Source organism: Gymnogyps californianus, chromosome 1 (assembly GCF_018139145.2).
Source record: "Gymnogyps californianus isolate 813 chromosome 1, ASM1813914v2, whole genome shotgun sequence".
Taxonomy (NCBI): Eukaryota; Metazoa; Chordata; class Aves; order Accipitriformes; family Cathartidae; genus Gymnogyps; species Gymnogyps californianus.
This window is the reverse complement of record NC_059471.1, coordinates 165,301,466-165,314,243: the sequence shown is the minus strand read 5'-3', so window position 1 is coordinate 165,314,243 and position 12,778 is coordinate 165,301,466. Positions and strand designations below refer to the sequence as shown.

The 12,778-nt window shown below is 37.8% G+C and overlaps 1 protein-coding gene across 3 annotated transcripts in view; it reads right to left on the bottom strand.

Annotated features, from left to right (window-relative positions):
• NUP205 (nucleoporin 205) overlaps positions 1–12,778 on the bottom strand; it is a 53,092-nt gene that overhangs the window by 4,623 nt on the left and 35,691 nt on the right. For all 3 annotated transcript variants that reach the window (XM_050900433.1, XM_050900440.1, XM_050900447.1), the window contains 12 exons: positions 12,209–12,289; positions 11,158–11,349; positions 9,155–9,425; positions 8,624–8,722; positions 7,294–7,442; positions 6,354–6,545; positions 6,026–6,147; positions 4,752–4,890; positions 4,412–4,538; positions 3,350–3,426; positions 1,062–1,190; positions 395–521 (listed from right to left, as the gene is read on the bottom strand). In XM_050900433.1, coding sequence (XP_050756390.1) covers positions 395–521; positions 1,062–1,190; positions 3,350–3,426; positions 4,412–4,538; positions 4,752–4,890; positions 6,026–6,147; positions 6,354–6,545; positions 7,294–7,442; positions 8,624–8,722; positions 9,155–9,425; positions 11,158–11,349; positions 12,209–12,289 — 1,705 coding nt within the window. The remainder of the gene's footprint in view (positions 1–394; positions 522–1,061; positions 1,191–3,349; positions 3,427–4,411; positions 4,539–4,751; positions 4,891–6,025; positions 6,148–6,353; positions 6,546–7,293; positions 7,443–8,623; positions 8,723–9,154; positions 9,426–11,157; positions 11,350–12,208; positions 12,290–12,778) is intronic.

Below are 12,778 nucleotides of genomic sequence, written 5' to 3'. Positions count from 1 at the left end.
TACATGTCATAAATGAGGTCCTAGTTTCACATAATGTAATCTGGCACAGATGCTAAAAAAAAAAAAAAAAAAGAAATCCTCACCTTCTGCTGTCTTGTGCTATTTATTTACATACACTTTTTTTTACTGATATATGTATTTCTGAGGCTGCCACGGGAAGTGAATTAAAAAGGATTTTTTAGTCACGTTTGTTTTAACTTGGATTTAGTTTCCTCATTTTGGCTTAGCGCAAGGCCGCGCAAGCATGTGTTCCAGAATTAGAAAATGGGCAGCTACAGCACTGGCATAAAGTGACTTAAAGTGTATGTGAAACTACAGCCTCTGGTTTGTTATTTTCTACTAGCCCAAATGACACGTCATTCAGTCTCATAAAATAGCAAGCCAAAAATCTCACCCTGACGAGGCCCATCTCGGTTGGTTGATTCTGACAGGCTAGGAGTAAACAGATAAACAGCGTGCTGAAAAGTGGGGGCGCTTTGCAACATAAGTGACTCACAGTATTCCATCACGTTTGCACAGATCTGCCAAAAAAAAATGACAGCATGTCAGTTACAATATCTACAGGCTTTGGAGCATTAAATTTTAAATGGATAAATGTGAATAAACAATGCTCCCTCTCTTCTCACCAGAATGTGATGATTCTCTTTTCTGATCAGTTACAGCCTCTCTTCTATTTCAAGTCTAGGACTCACAACCTTGCCTCTTTCCCAAACCTGCGAGTTAAAATTTCTGGCCAATTTTAAGTCCTCTTTGGCTCTAACGTAGTGTTAGCCATTGCCCTCTATACCCAGCCTTCATTTTGAAAATTTCTGATCAATTTAAGGCTTTGAAGTTCACAGAGTTTGTACCCAAAGCAATAATGGTTGCTAATGCAAATTTAAGTAACCACATTTTCAAGGTTTACTTTAAATAGAAATAAAATGTTGGATCCTACACCAAACTAAAAACAGCATAGAGCGTTACCACTATCATATGAAAGTATGACAACTGAACAAATCTGCACAGCAGGTAAAACGTCACAATTTGAGACTGAAGGTTCTAGCAGCTTCTTGTGTCCTTACCTGTTGCATGGCCAACTCAATTTCATCCCTCTTGTTCACTCTGTCTCCCTCTGCGTTATCATCTTGCAGTTTAAACTGACGTAGTCTGTCTGAACCACCAAACCGACTCAGAAGTCCTAAGCACTGGCGCTGCCATAAGAAATGAACATTTTAATTAGTATCTCAACAAATGAAGTGCATGATTGTTTGCACTTAAGTGATTTAAAAAACAATAGCAAGAGAGCAATGCAGACAAAAATGTCTAGCACTTTGTAAAACAAATTTAGATTTTTAAAACACAATGTTTTAACTCACCTTTAATTAATTTAAAAATTAGTGGCACCCTAAAACAGTTCCTTGAAAAATGAATGCAATTCAAAAGTGCACAACTTTGTCTTATGTCTCTTCCAGACTATTATACTGACTAGCATCAATGACAGTTCAGGTTTACCCATTCCTGCTTAAAACACCCTGACCTATATAGACAAACTAACAAAATCTGGATATGAAGATAATAAGCTCCATAAAAGTAGAGTGCAAAAACCAATTCAACAGTTTCATAAAAAGAACTAACAATCAATAAATTTGTTTTTAGTTTACATGTGGCTGTTAAGATCACCAGAGTGCCTCAGGTTGTAAGTCAGTTTGTGTGGAACAGCAAAAAAAGATATCAAAGATTAAAGATTTTTTGGCAATTACTTTTGGGGAACAGTAAAACACTTAAATCCTTTTATTACTGGATGAAAATACCAGGCCAAAACTAGAGAGAAGAGTTACAATAACAGAAGACTGATTCGCACAGTTTTGCTCAGAACAGCTCAGTTTTCAAATTAACTAATTAAAACTCCTTATAACAAAAAAACCAAAACAAACAAAAAAACCAAACCACCACCTTTCTGCTTTCCCATGGGAATTTCTTGCTGACATGATGCAGCAGAATACCAAGTACCCCAGCATTACAGCATCATTTACAGCTTGCTACTTTGTCTCGGGCTGGTCAGCCTAATAGTTACTACCAAAGTGTCCAGAGAACACATCCTTCTTGCAACCAGAAGTATTTGATAGTGCAGCCCTTTCTACAGACAGTTTTCAATGAAATATTTCTTTACGGAAGTCCTTGCTCACATGAACCACAAAGCTTCAAAAACATTGCTGGATGCTGAATGCTGAGCTGTAAAGAGGTCTGCAATGATAGCTTTTGAGCAAGACTTACTTTATCTTGGCTTTCGTTCTGTTTTCTAAGTCAGGGTTGTTTTTAAAAGGGGAGGAAAGAAAGAAAACACTAGCATGTTTGATACTCCAAATTGTTGAGCTGGAGACATGCTTGTGGCAAAAGTGGTAACAGAGTATTTCTGCATTACTTCACATGCTCTGGTGTTGACCTCAAATTCTTCTTCTTCTCCACATAAGGTGAATCCTAAGCCAGGGAGGGAAACAAAGTCCCTGATGCAACTCTAATGTTGCCAAATGTTATCTTTTCTACTTGGTTGGGGGGGAACCAACCCACAAAACCAAGCCACCAAAATCACACACCACACAAACCACCACACTTGCACACAAACCACCCCCACCCCCCTAAAAAAACCACCACATATTCTTCTTAATGGTGGAAAATATCCATTTCATAACTGCTGCTTCTCAGAGTACAAAACCAGGAAGAAACTCATCTACATACACAATTCTAAAAGGACAAGTATTAAATATTGTGCTGGTTTTGGCTGGGGTAGAGTTAATTTTCTCCATAGTAGCTACTATTGGGGCTATGTTTTGGATTTGTGCTGAAAACAGTGTTGATAATACAGGGATGTTTTCTTTATTGCTGAGCAGTGCTTACACAGAGCCAAGGCCTTGTCTGCTTCTCACACCACCCCACCAGCGAGGAGGCTGGGGCTGCACAAGAAGTTGGGAGGGGACACAGCCGGGACAGCTGGCCCCAACTGACCAAAGGGTTATTCCATACCATATGACATCATGCTCAGCATATAAAGCTGGGGGAAGAAGAAGGAAGGGGGGGACGTTCGGAGTGATGGCGTTTGTCTTCCCAAGTAACCATTACAGGTGATGAAGCCCTGCTTTCCTGGAGATGGCTGAACACCTGCCTGCTGATGGGAAGTAGTGAATGAATTCCTTGTTTTGCTTGCGCACGCGGCTTTTGCTTTACCTAATAAACTGTGTTCATCTCAACCCATGAGTTTTCTCACTTTTACTCTTCTGATCCCTCATCCCACCTGGGGGGGAGTGAGTGAGCAGCTGTGTGGTACTTCGTTGCCAGCTGTGGTTAAACCACAACAAATACACAACTTCATTACCTGAAATCGGCCTATATGTCCTTGTAGCTCCATCTGCGTCCCTTCATTAACATCAATGTCCAGCTCGTTTAGCACTCCTGATAAGAGAGACAGCCATTAAATTAACTTTTTTTTTCCCCAAAGAAAACATGATTTTCTTTGGAACATAAATACAAAGATTTATGCAGTATACACATTTAAATACAAGCATTGATCAGAAAAATTTCAGCCAAACTTACAACTTATATTTTGCACATTGTCTGAGGAAAACATTCAGATATGAACGCAGCTACTAGGAGATGCATGACAGCAGGTAGCTTACTGTTCTACTAAGTAATTAAAAGGCGGGGAGGAAGGGAGGTTAGCATGCAAACTGCAACTGTTGTGCAAAGCTCAGTATACTTTAAGTAAAGAAACATTTGCACTCAACCTACAGCTCTGCACTCCTTTCTATCGTAGTCAGACATCTCTACTGAACAAAGAAAGCCATTAAATCAAAATAGAGAAGTTATTTTGAAATGGTAAGCAAGTCTTCTAGCATGCAGAAGAAATCACTATATCCATCACAATAATTATTAGTCCTCTGTGAAGATAAGTCACCCAAGAGAAATGTCAGTATGCTAATCTACAGTGCTTCTCCCTGAAAGCTTTCTTTTTTAAATAAATAAAAATGGAGAAGACATTAAAAAAAGATATGGGTATGCAAACAATTTTCTGTCTTCATTTCCTCAGTCACAGAATTTGCTGAATGAAAATTCTTTTTAAAGACACCACAGGCACTTTGAACACTACTATTTGCAAGTCATCTCGAAGACAAAAAGTACTTACTGTCAGGCAGCATAATGAAAAGAAAATGGGAAGTCAAATGCATATTGATAAGGGCACTATGTCCACTGCAAATCCACCATACTTACTTCAAGCACAATTATTTAATATTTCTTTATTTTTCCCAGAGCTCTACACATCAAGAAAATTCTGTATGGCAGTAGATATTCCCTTATATGTCTTACTATTTCTTTATAGAAAACAAAGCCTGAGATTCATGCAGATGGGGCTAAGAGACTTCAAAACTGCAGTTCCTACCAGGCAAAGCTGCCTTGCTGATTATTCCTGTCAGGGAGGCCAGCTCCTGGAGAGATCCAACACTAACATCTTGACACCTCAGGATTGCCTGGATAGTATCTGAATGGGAAATCAGAAACTGCAAAACCTGTACCACAAGAAGAAAAGGGAAAATATGAATGACTTGAAATTTAGCAGTGAGCAGAGAAGCAGCAATGCTTTTACTTTTGGAGAATTTTAAAGTGATCTCCCATACCAGTGAGTATGCATTTTAAAAAAAAGCTTACTTTCAGAGCAAAAGGACACATAATTTCTTTGAATGAGCAGTAGCAGTAATACTCTAGCATCTTTTGGAACTTACCTGTCCTGCTGCTTGCAGGTGTTGTGCCATGCTGGATGTGAGGATCACTTGGCACAGCTGAAGAGCTGGAAGAAGAATCTGGCGATAACGTTCCACTGGAGCAGGAATGAAGACTGGGGGATCTCTCATTCCGTACATTCTTAAGATGTTTAAAAAGAAGAGAGGGGAAAAAAAAAGAAAAAAAAAAAGGAAAAAAGATAAACAGTGCAAGAAAAGTGAAGCCCAGTAGTGAGGCAGAGCCTCAGCCTACAGTCACCCTCAAGAACGTGCAACCATTCATATTTCAATAATAGGTCTGTACTTGAACTGAATTTATATTGGAATAGCAACAAATTTATGATACATAGCTGCTGCAATTTACCTAGAAAGCTGCCGCCAGACATTTTCTCTAAGCAGAGAAAATTACTTCTTTGTACTATACTACGTTAAATCACATTACTTTGTTGTAGAAATATGACATCTGTTCTCTTTACTTATATATAAAACCAAAAATTCTCAAATATTTTAGGAAGAGGTGTGCTTAATTCTGAAGCAACTGATAAATACAAATGGCCTGTAGGTTTCATACAATCTTATACATCTCATAGACAAGTACTCTGTTTAAAAGTGCCAAAGTCTTAAATTTTTCCGAGTGTCTGAACCTCCAGCGTGTCACTAAGAACTGTAAATTTAAAGCAAGGACCAAGGTTTGAAATCAACCAAGGTGATTTCCCCTAAATACGTAATTTCCTTCTCTGAGATCTTCTCTCGGTCATCTCACAATGACTAACAACATGGCAACACATCAAGAAACTTGTCAAGCAATATATAACTGTGATTTTTTTTTTTTTAAACACATAAAATATTTCTGAAGCAACATTTACTTCACTGCTCTCTCATTAGTGCTTTATGGGGGAGGATGAACTCTGCACTTTTTGTTCACCAACTGCAAAGTCCCCAAAATAAGTTTACAGTGTAGGCTGTTTTTCAAACATTACAGTCTAAATGATATAATAATAATTAGACAATTCTTATCTAAGGTATCAAACAAATAAGATTTTACATAGTCTAAGTAACTGGACATGCAAGTACAACTTCACGCCCACTTATTTGGAATTTTTCTGTCAATAAAAGGTGGTTTTAAAGTGAACTGGTAAGTTAAAGAAACACACACACACGCACAAAAAGAATATAGCCACAAATACTTACTCAAAAGACTTGTGGCTACAAAAAGACATCATATACTTCCAAGACTATATTACAGTTTCAAAATCAGCCAGGGAACCAACACTTACCCCTGATGGTCTGTTTCGGGTCGCATGTCATACACTTGACACTGTGCCAGCCTCACAATCACTCCAGACCGCAACAGTTCTAAGGCCCCTTGCTGACTTTTAGCTACTCTAGTGAGGAATGCCTAGAGAAGAGTAGAGAAGAATAAGTATTGGAGATGCACAATGAGACTTCTTATGACTATTTTCTCTCTTGATTGTAACATCATTTCACATAATATTATTTTAGTAAAATATCTAAGTACCATCAATGTGAAGTATAGACAAACAACTTTTATTAAAAAAAAAAACAACAACCCATACCACAAAATCGTTTCTGAAGTACTATTACCATTTTGGACTCATAGGTGTACAGGGCTTTAAGTAAAGGGGGCTGAGGTGTGAGCAAGCTCTGAAGAGTCAGATCATCATCTGCTAGGCTATCCACAAGCACCTTCAGGTAGCCACTATTGGAGAGATACAACAGCCACTGCTGCTGCTTGTCTACTGAAACAATACGATCAAGTAAAGCCAATGCCAGCATCTGGGATGGGGGAAGAAAAAATATAATTAAAACAAAAAATCAAAACAGAATTAAATCTGTGAGATCAATGAGATATCTAACAAATACCTGGAAATATGAAATGCTAAGCGGTTCCTTCTAACAGCTTCTTAAAAGCAGAATGCATTTCTGCACTACAATCGCAATCCTTTATGTGGAAAATATTCTAAGATTTCTTGATGTTTTAGTATAGTATGAGCCAATTACCTTTTCTCTATTATTCTTTAACAAAATATTACAGATATTGTTGAACAATAACGATGCCAAAATATTTTAATGAAGTACTGCTACAAGCACTATTGCTATTTGAAACTAGTTTGCATTCTGACTAGATTCCTGTCCACTGAAGTTAATATCAGAAAAATATTTCTTCCTGAAGTCACCAAACCTTCCCAAAGTGGAAAAATAAACTGGTAAGCCCATGATTTAAAAATAATAACAAATAGATACCACAGCACTTCATACCTACAATCTTTTGCAGCAGTGCTTGCTACTCTTTTTTTTTAAACAATAGGACATGCAGCTTTTTTGAGAAAAAAAAATTAATATGCATGGATGCCCCTACTTTCAACAGCTTGAAGGATGAGTGGGAGGACAGAAACGTGAAAGAGATTAAGTATCTACAAGAAATGTTCTAGTTCTACCTCATGAAATCTCCCTTTTCTGCATAGTAGTAAAATGTTCTTTAAAACAAACTGAACAGCTATTGCAAAGGAATAGATTTATTTACCCGGCCTATCTCATGACCATCACAAGCATCACGACAGACCACCTCCATGAGAGCTGCCCCATAACTCTCAATAATTGCCATGTTTTCCCGTTGCAATTTACTAAACACATCTTCAGGAGCTGTCAGACGTTCCCACATTGTTTTTTTAGCTGTAAAAAGCAAGTAAAACAAAAAATGAAAAATGCAAAGATGGGCAGCTTAGCATTAGCTTAGCTACAGTACAGCTGAGGCTACATCCCTCAGGGCATGCTCTGTCTTGTAACAGAAATGCCCCAAACAATAGACAGGGTTTTTGACTGAAGTGCAAACGTTTTCCTACAAATCCATTCTTTCCTGAATATCATACACAAGCCAGCCAGCACAAAAGATGTGTGTGCCTGTACACATACACCACCCTTGCAAATACATATTCTACATTACATGTATTGAAAATTGGAATAATTTTAAGCAGACTATTAGGCCTAAGAACTTTCACTGGGACCAAAACACTTGGCTTTGAAGGGAAGTAAACAAGGTTACTTAAATGGGAAAGGGCTGAATCCAAAGCCAGCAATAAAGTACAAAGGGGTCATAACAAATTCAAAGGTATTTTTACTACTGTAGCTCAAAATGCTGATCAAGTAATAGCAGTAAGAGTCTGCATGCACAGGTAGTAGCCCCAAGTTTGTTTTTCAATCCTTGTCCAAGCTCTAAGATGAAATAATGATTAGAAACACTGATAAATCAAGTATTTAAGCCATTAACAGAGAGAATGTGATATTCACCGTAAGCTCTCTTGGTTAAGCAGCAACTCTGGCTGGCTTATTTTTTGGGGGGGTAGGGGTGATACTTTTTTGTTTGTTTGTTTTCCCCCAGGGGTCTTCAGCTAAAGGAACAGAAAGAATATTAAATAATCTTTGTTTTTTTGGTTTTTTTTAAATGGGATCACTGTGGTATGAGTATACATACAGATGTGGAGGGAATACATTTCTACAGCTGTAACTGTTTTCAGGTAGGTCCAAGTAATCTCCAGTTCTTTGACAATTTTGTAGCTATGATGCATAACTTTAAATGGACACAAATGAAATATCATCTTTAGTGCTGGAGGTCAGAAATTTAATATTCTCATCCAGAACAACACATTTTGAATGCGTCCATAGCTAGACAGGTCAGAATGGAGGAAGATTTGCATCATTTAGCATAAGCAACTAATTTCAGAGGCTCTTGGAGTAAGATCTTTTCTATCTACATAATCTATTTCCAGAAGACAACTCAGCATGCAGAAACTGTACCATTCAGGGTTAAATAACAGTATTTCTTTGCTCCTTCCCATAATACAATTGGAGCATACCTGCTTCTAAAGTGTCTGGTTCATCTGGTCTCTGGGCAATCTGCAAATAATAAAGCAGTGATCCATAAAGGTGCGTTCTCACTCTCTGGAAGCCACCACCTGTTCACAAGAAACATTCATAATTAAAACCAAATAGATGTAAATTCCCTAACACCATCCTCCACTGGCACTTAATTTAACTTTCCTATGGCAATGCTGGCAGAAATAAATAAAACAAATAGATCACTTAAGTCAGAGTTCTACTGTTGACATAAAAGTGTATTTGTGAGTAAATTCAGCAAGTTTATGCTGCTCCAAAAGAGTGGCAATATTTACACATCTCTCTTCTGTTTGTTGTTCAGATTAAAAAATAATACGCCTTTATTAATTTTTTTCTTGTTAGTAACATCACTTAGATCTATATTAATCATGTAAGATCCACCTAACTGACTGTAATAAAAATCCTCGCTGCAGTAACAGGAAGCAGCTCAGTCCATCTTTCTACTCTTGGTGGTTGGAATTCCCACACATGCACTGCAAAGGTCAACATACCTGTTTTCAAAATGAAATCCAGCAGCTTTTTTAAGATGATGTGGAGGGAGGAGTCACCAATGGAAGCAAAACCCATGGATATGCTCTCAGAGCCAGGTGATGAGGTAAAAGAACCATCCAACATCAAGACATATTGGGACTGTCCTGCCATAGGGAGTGCAAGTGGCTGTTTCTGCTCGGTTTTCACGGACTGGCTCAGGTGGGCAGTCAGGGTGAACACAGCCCCTGCCACCACCGGCATCAACTCCTGAGCTGCATCATCATCTAGGATCTTAATACAGAAGAAGAAAAAGGGGGGGGGGGGGGGGGGGGGGGGGGGGGGGGGGGGGGGGGGGGGGGGGGGGGGGGGGGGGGAGAGAAAAAATTAAGTAGAAAAGTGTCTGATTTAATGAGCTATTAGAGCAAGTAATTTAGCCTCTTACAGCTATTTATGTATGCATAAGGATTTCATTAACATGGCACTATTTAAAACAAATCAAAATCAGTAGTGTCACAAACTTGTTAAGAAAGATGAGTTGAACACATTTGAATTAGGAAGACCATTGCCTTCTATTTTTTTATTTACACAAATCACAGGCAGGATGATAGTTAAATCTGGATGGGGAAAAGGGAAGGAACGTGCTGACATTTGAGTTGCTTTATTAGTAAAATATCTAAACCTAAGCTAGGGAAAGAACAATTGACACCCTCTTGGCTTTACAGCTATTTAAGAAAACTATTTCCATTAAAAATGTGAAGATACAATTTAGAAAACTCAAAGGGGTGAGCATCAAAGAAGTGAGCATCAAAGGAACATTTCAGACAATGTGGAGAAACACTAACGAGAAGTTACATTTACTATTTTAGTTCACTTCATCATTTAAAAGGTAAACCTGGTATCTTTATCACTGACACTCAAGGAGCTTTCCTTTTAAGCAATATAGTTGTTTAATACAAGAGATCAATTATTTTCAAAAGAAAATAATGATAATTGTTTTCTCAAATTAACAAAATCTTCACTAAAAATTATGTATTACAGAAAATTAGAGTCTGAAATTTCTGCTCTGTAAAGATTTTAGGAAAGAAAGAAATTCCTTCAACTAGCAAAGGCCTCCCTTGTTTCCCATTTTTTAAATTTTGTTCACATAAAAAACAAAACCAGCACTCCACTAAAAAATAGTTTTTAGGTAACTCCTACAGAAAAAATAATGGAAACAACAACAACAAAAATCCAAAAGGTTACCTTTTGCTTGAAAAATATATAACATTTTCATATAGATTTCTCAAAACACAACTTATCTAATCAGGAGAACTACAAACAGCATAACTCACAATAAGGGGGGGGGGGGGGGGGGGGGGGGCACGAAAAGCCCCAGCAGCCTAAACACTACAAGGATCCTTCATTAAATTTTATCTTTGAGAACGGCTGGGTCAGTAGTAACTGCCTAGTCTGTCTCAAAAATTACTACTGTAATTCAGCAGTAAACCACCTAGACTTTACATATTTTAAGACAAAGCAAACACTCACATTTCCAAAAGCCCTTCTAATTGTAAAATCTTTACTTTTTCTACTCTGAAGCTTCATTCAACTTTTTCATTTTTCAAAAGAAGCAGTGGTAGGATTTGCAGTGAGTCATCTAAACACAGTAAATCAGCAACTGCAGTACTGTTTGCCTTCGTCCCTTCCATGAGTTCTATGTTCCTCATCAAAATGGGCTGTTTCCTTTTCACACACCCTTTCCCAGACTACCACCATACTGGATTATACTGAAATGTCTTCGAAATTTGTCAATATATGGTTCATAGTTCCACAGTAGCTATGCAAGAACACAGAGTATCCCCTCCATCCACAGTGCATTCAACTTCAGCATAGTAGCAATCAGAAAACTAAAAAGAATACTAAAGGCAGACAAGTTTTTGTTGGATTACAATCAAGAATGCTACTTGAAGAGTAGTTTCTCTTTCACATAAAAAGATATAGCAACAAAGTTCAAGGAGAGGGTTGATTTCCCGTATAGCATTACCTTGTCATGCACATCCTGCAACAGATCGCGGATAATCAGTTGTCTGTCCTCAGCCTGTATGAGATCCTGGGGGCAGGCAGTGAGTATAATTTCCACCAGTTGTCTCCATGACTCTAAAGCATGCCTCTTAGCATGGAGGCATTGCAGCAGCTTGTTCCGCTCCACTACATACTGCAGGATAGTGTTGATCTCCTGAACACCCACAACAAAGAAACTGAGTTATAATATGCTAAAAGAAGTTAATGGCAAAGACAGATTTCAAGATGACAATTTTATCTACTAGTAATAGTCTTCGGGGTGAAAAAAAAAAAGGGTAAGTCTTTAGCTTATCAGAAACAAGCTGCTATTAATCATTTTAACAAGATAGGACAATCCATTTCTGAGCTGCTTTTCACAAGGCCTTTCCATCAGGAATGTCTCAAGCTCACAGAAAAAAAAAAATTAACCAGGGAAATTCTTTTCTAACATACACTTTAAAATCAAAACAAAACCAACTATGAAAAATCTATTTGTACATTTTCTTCCCATTTTAGTCTGAGTCATTTCTCCTTCATCCTTCAACTTTCAAATCCATTTAGCCAGTTTCAACTAAATTTAAAAGATGGCAGGAACCTCAGAAAATAATTAAGCTCCAAGTTCACTGAAACTATAGCTGTGTAGAAGAAAGGAGAAATAAATTGGCATCCCCTGTGAGAGAAAGGCAAGATGAACTTGGCTGCTACACATTGTATTTGTCAACAGCCAATCCTGACATCAGTATATACTGCTTTCTGTGCAGTGGGGTGGGAGCTGCAATTGTTATCAGTAATGGGGAGGGAAAAGGTTCAAGAAAAAAAGAAAACAGACTCCAAGTCTGCTGTTTAGAGAACAGTACGTTAAGAAGTAGTTTATCTTCCAAATTTTAATGTATCTTTTTTTTTTCTTTAGGAATTACTAACTCAAAAGTCAGGACTCAAATCCACAAGCTTTCATAGTAAAGCTTACTGCTTTGACAGTATATGAAATCCACCAAGAGCAACAACAAACAGTAGTTTACTTTTTCTATACTTACCTCCATAAGTAAAGGTCTCTGGCCTATTGCTGCCATTCCTTGAAGGGCATTAACTTCTGCAACCAGAACTCTGTGAAGGTACTGAAATTAAAAAGTTAAAAAAGAAACTTTCATGACAAGGAAGATGCATTTGTCCCTCCTAAAAGCATTTAGGAGATGGCTACATAATGACAGATGCAACTGAAGGACTGAGATTCAAATAAGTTTTAATCATTTTTCAGGTTTCTTCCACACTTCATTCTCTAACTGCAGTACTTTTAGCTGTCTAGTTTCTCTCTCTCCTCACTGCACTTCTCATTTTTGCACTCATTCATTTCCTTCTGGTCCTAAGTTGTTCTGTCCTTTCATGAGCTCTTCTAACACATCACACTCCGTTTCCTCTTCAACCTCCACTATAGTCCTCTTGCACAGAAGGAAGGGTTTGTTTCCTCTCAAGTCTAAAATACATTTTACAATATAGAATAGCTGGTTCCTAATATGGAATAGCTGCATCCCTATCACCACCAAGATCACTTTTATGTTACATTCCGCTCCTGCTCTGTCCCTTGTCTCTCAGATCACAAATTTTTC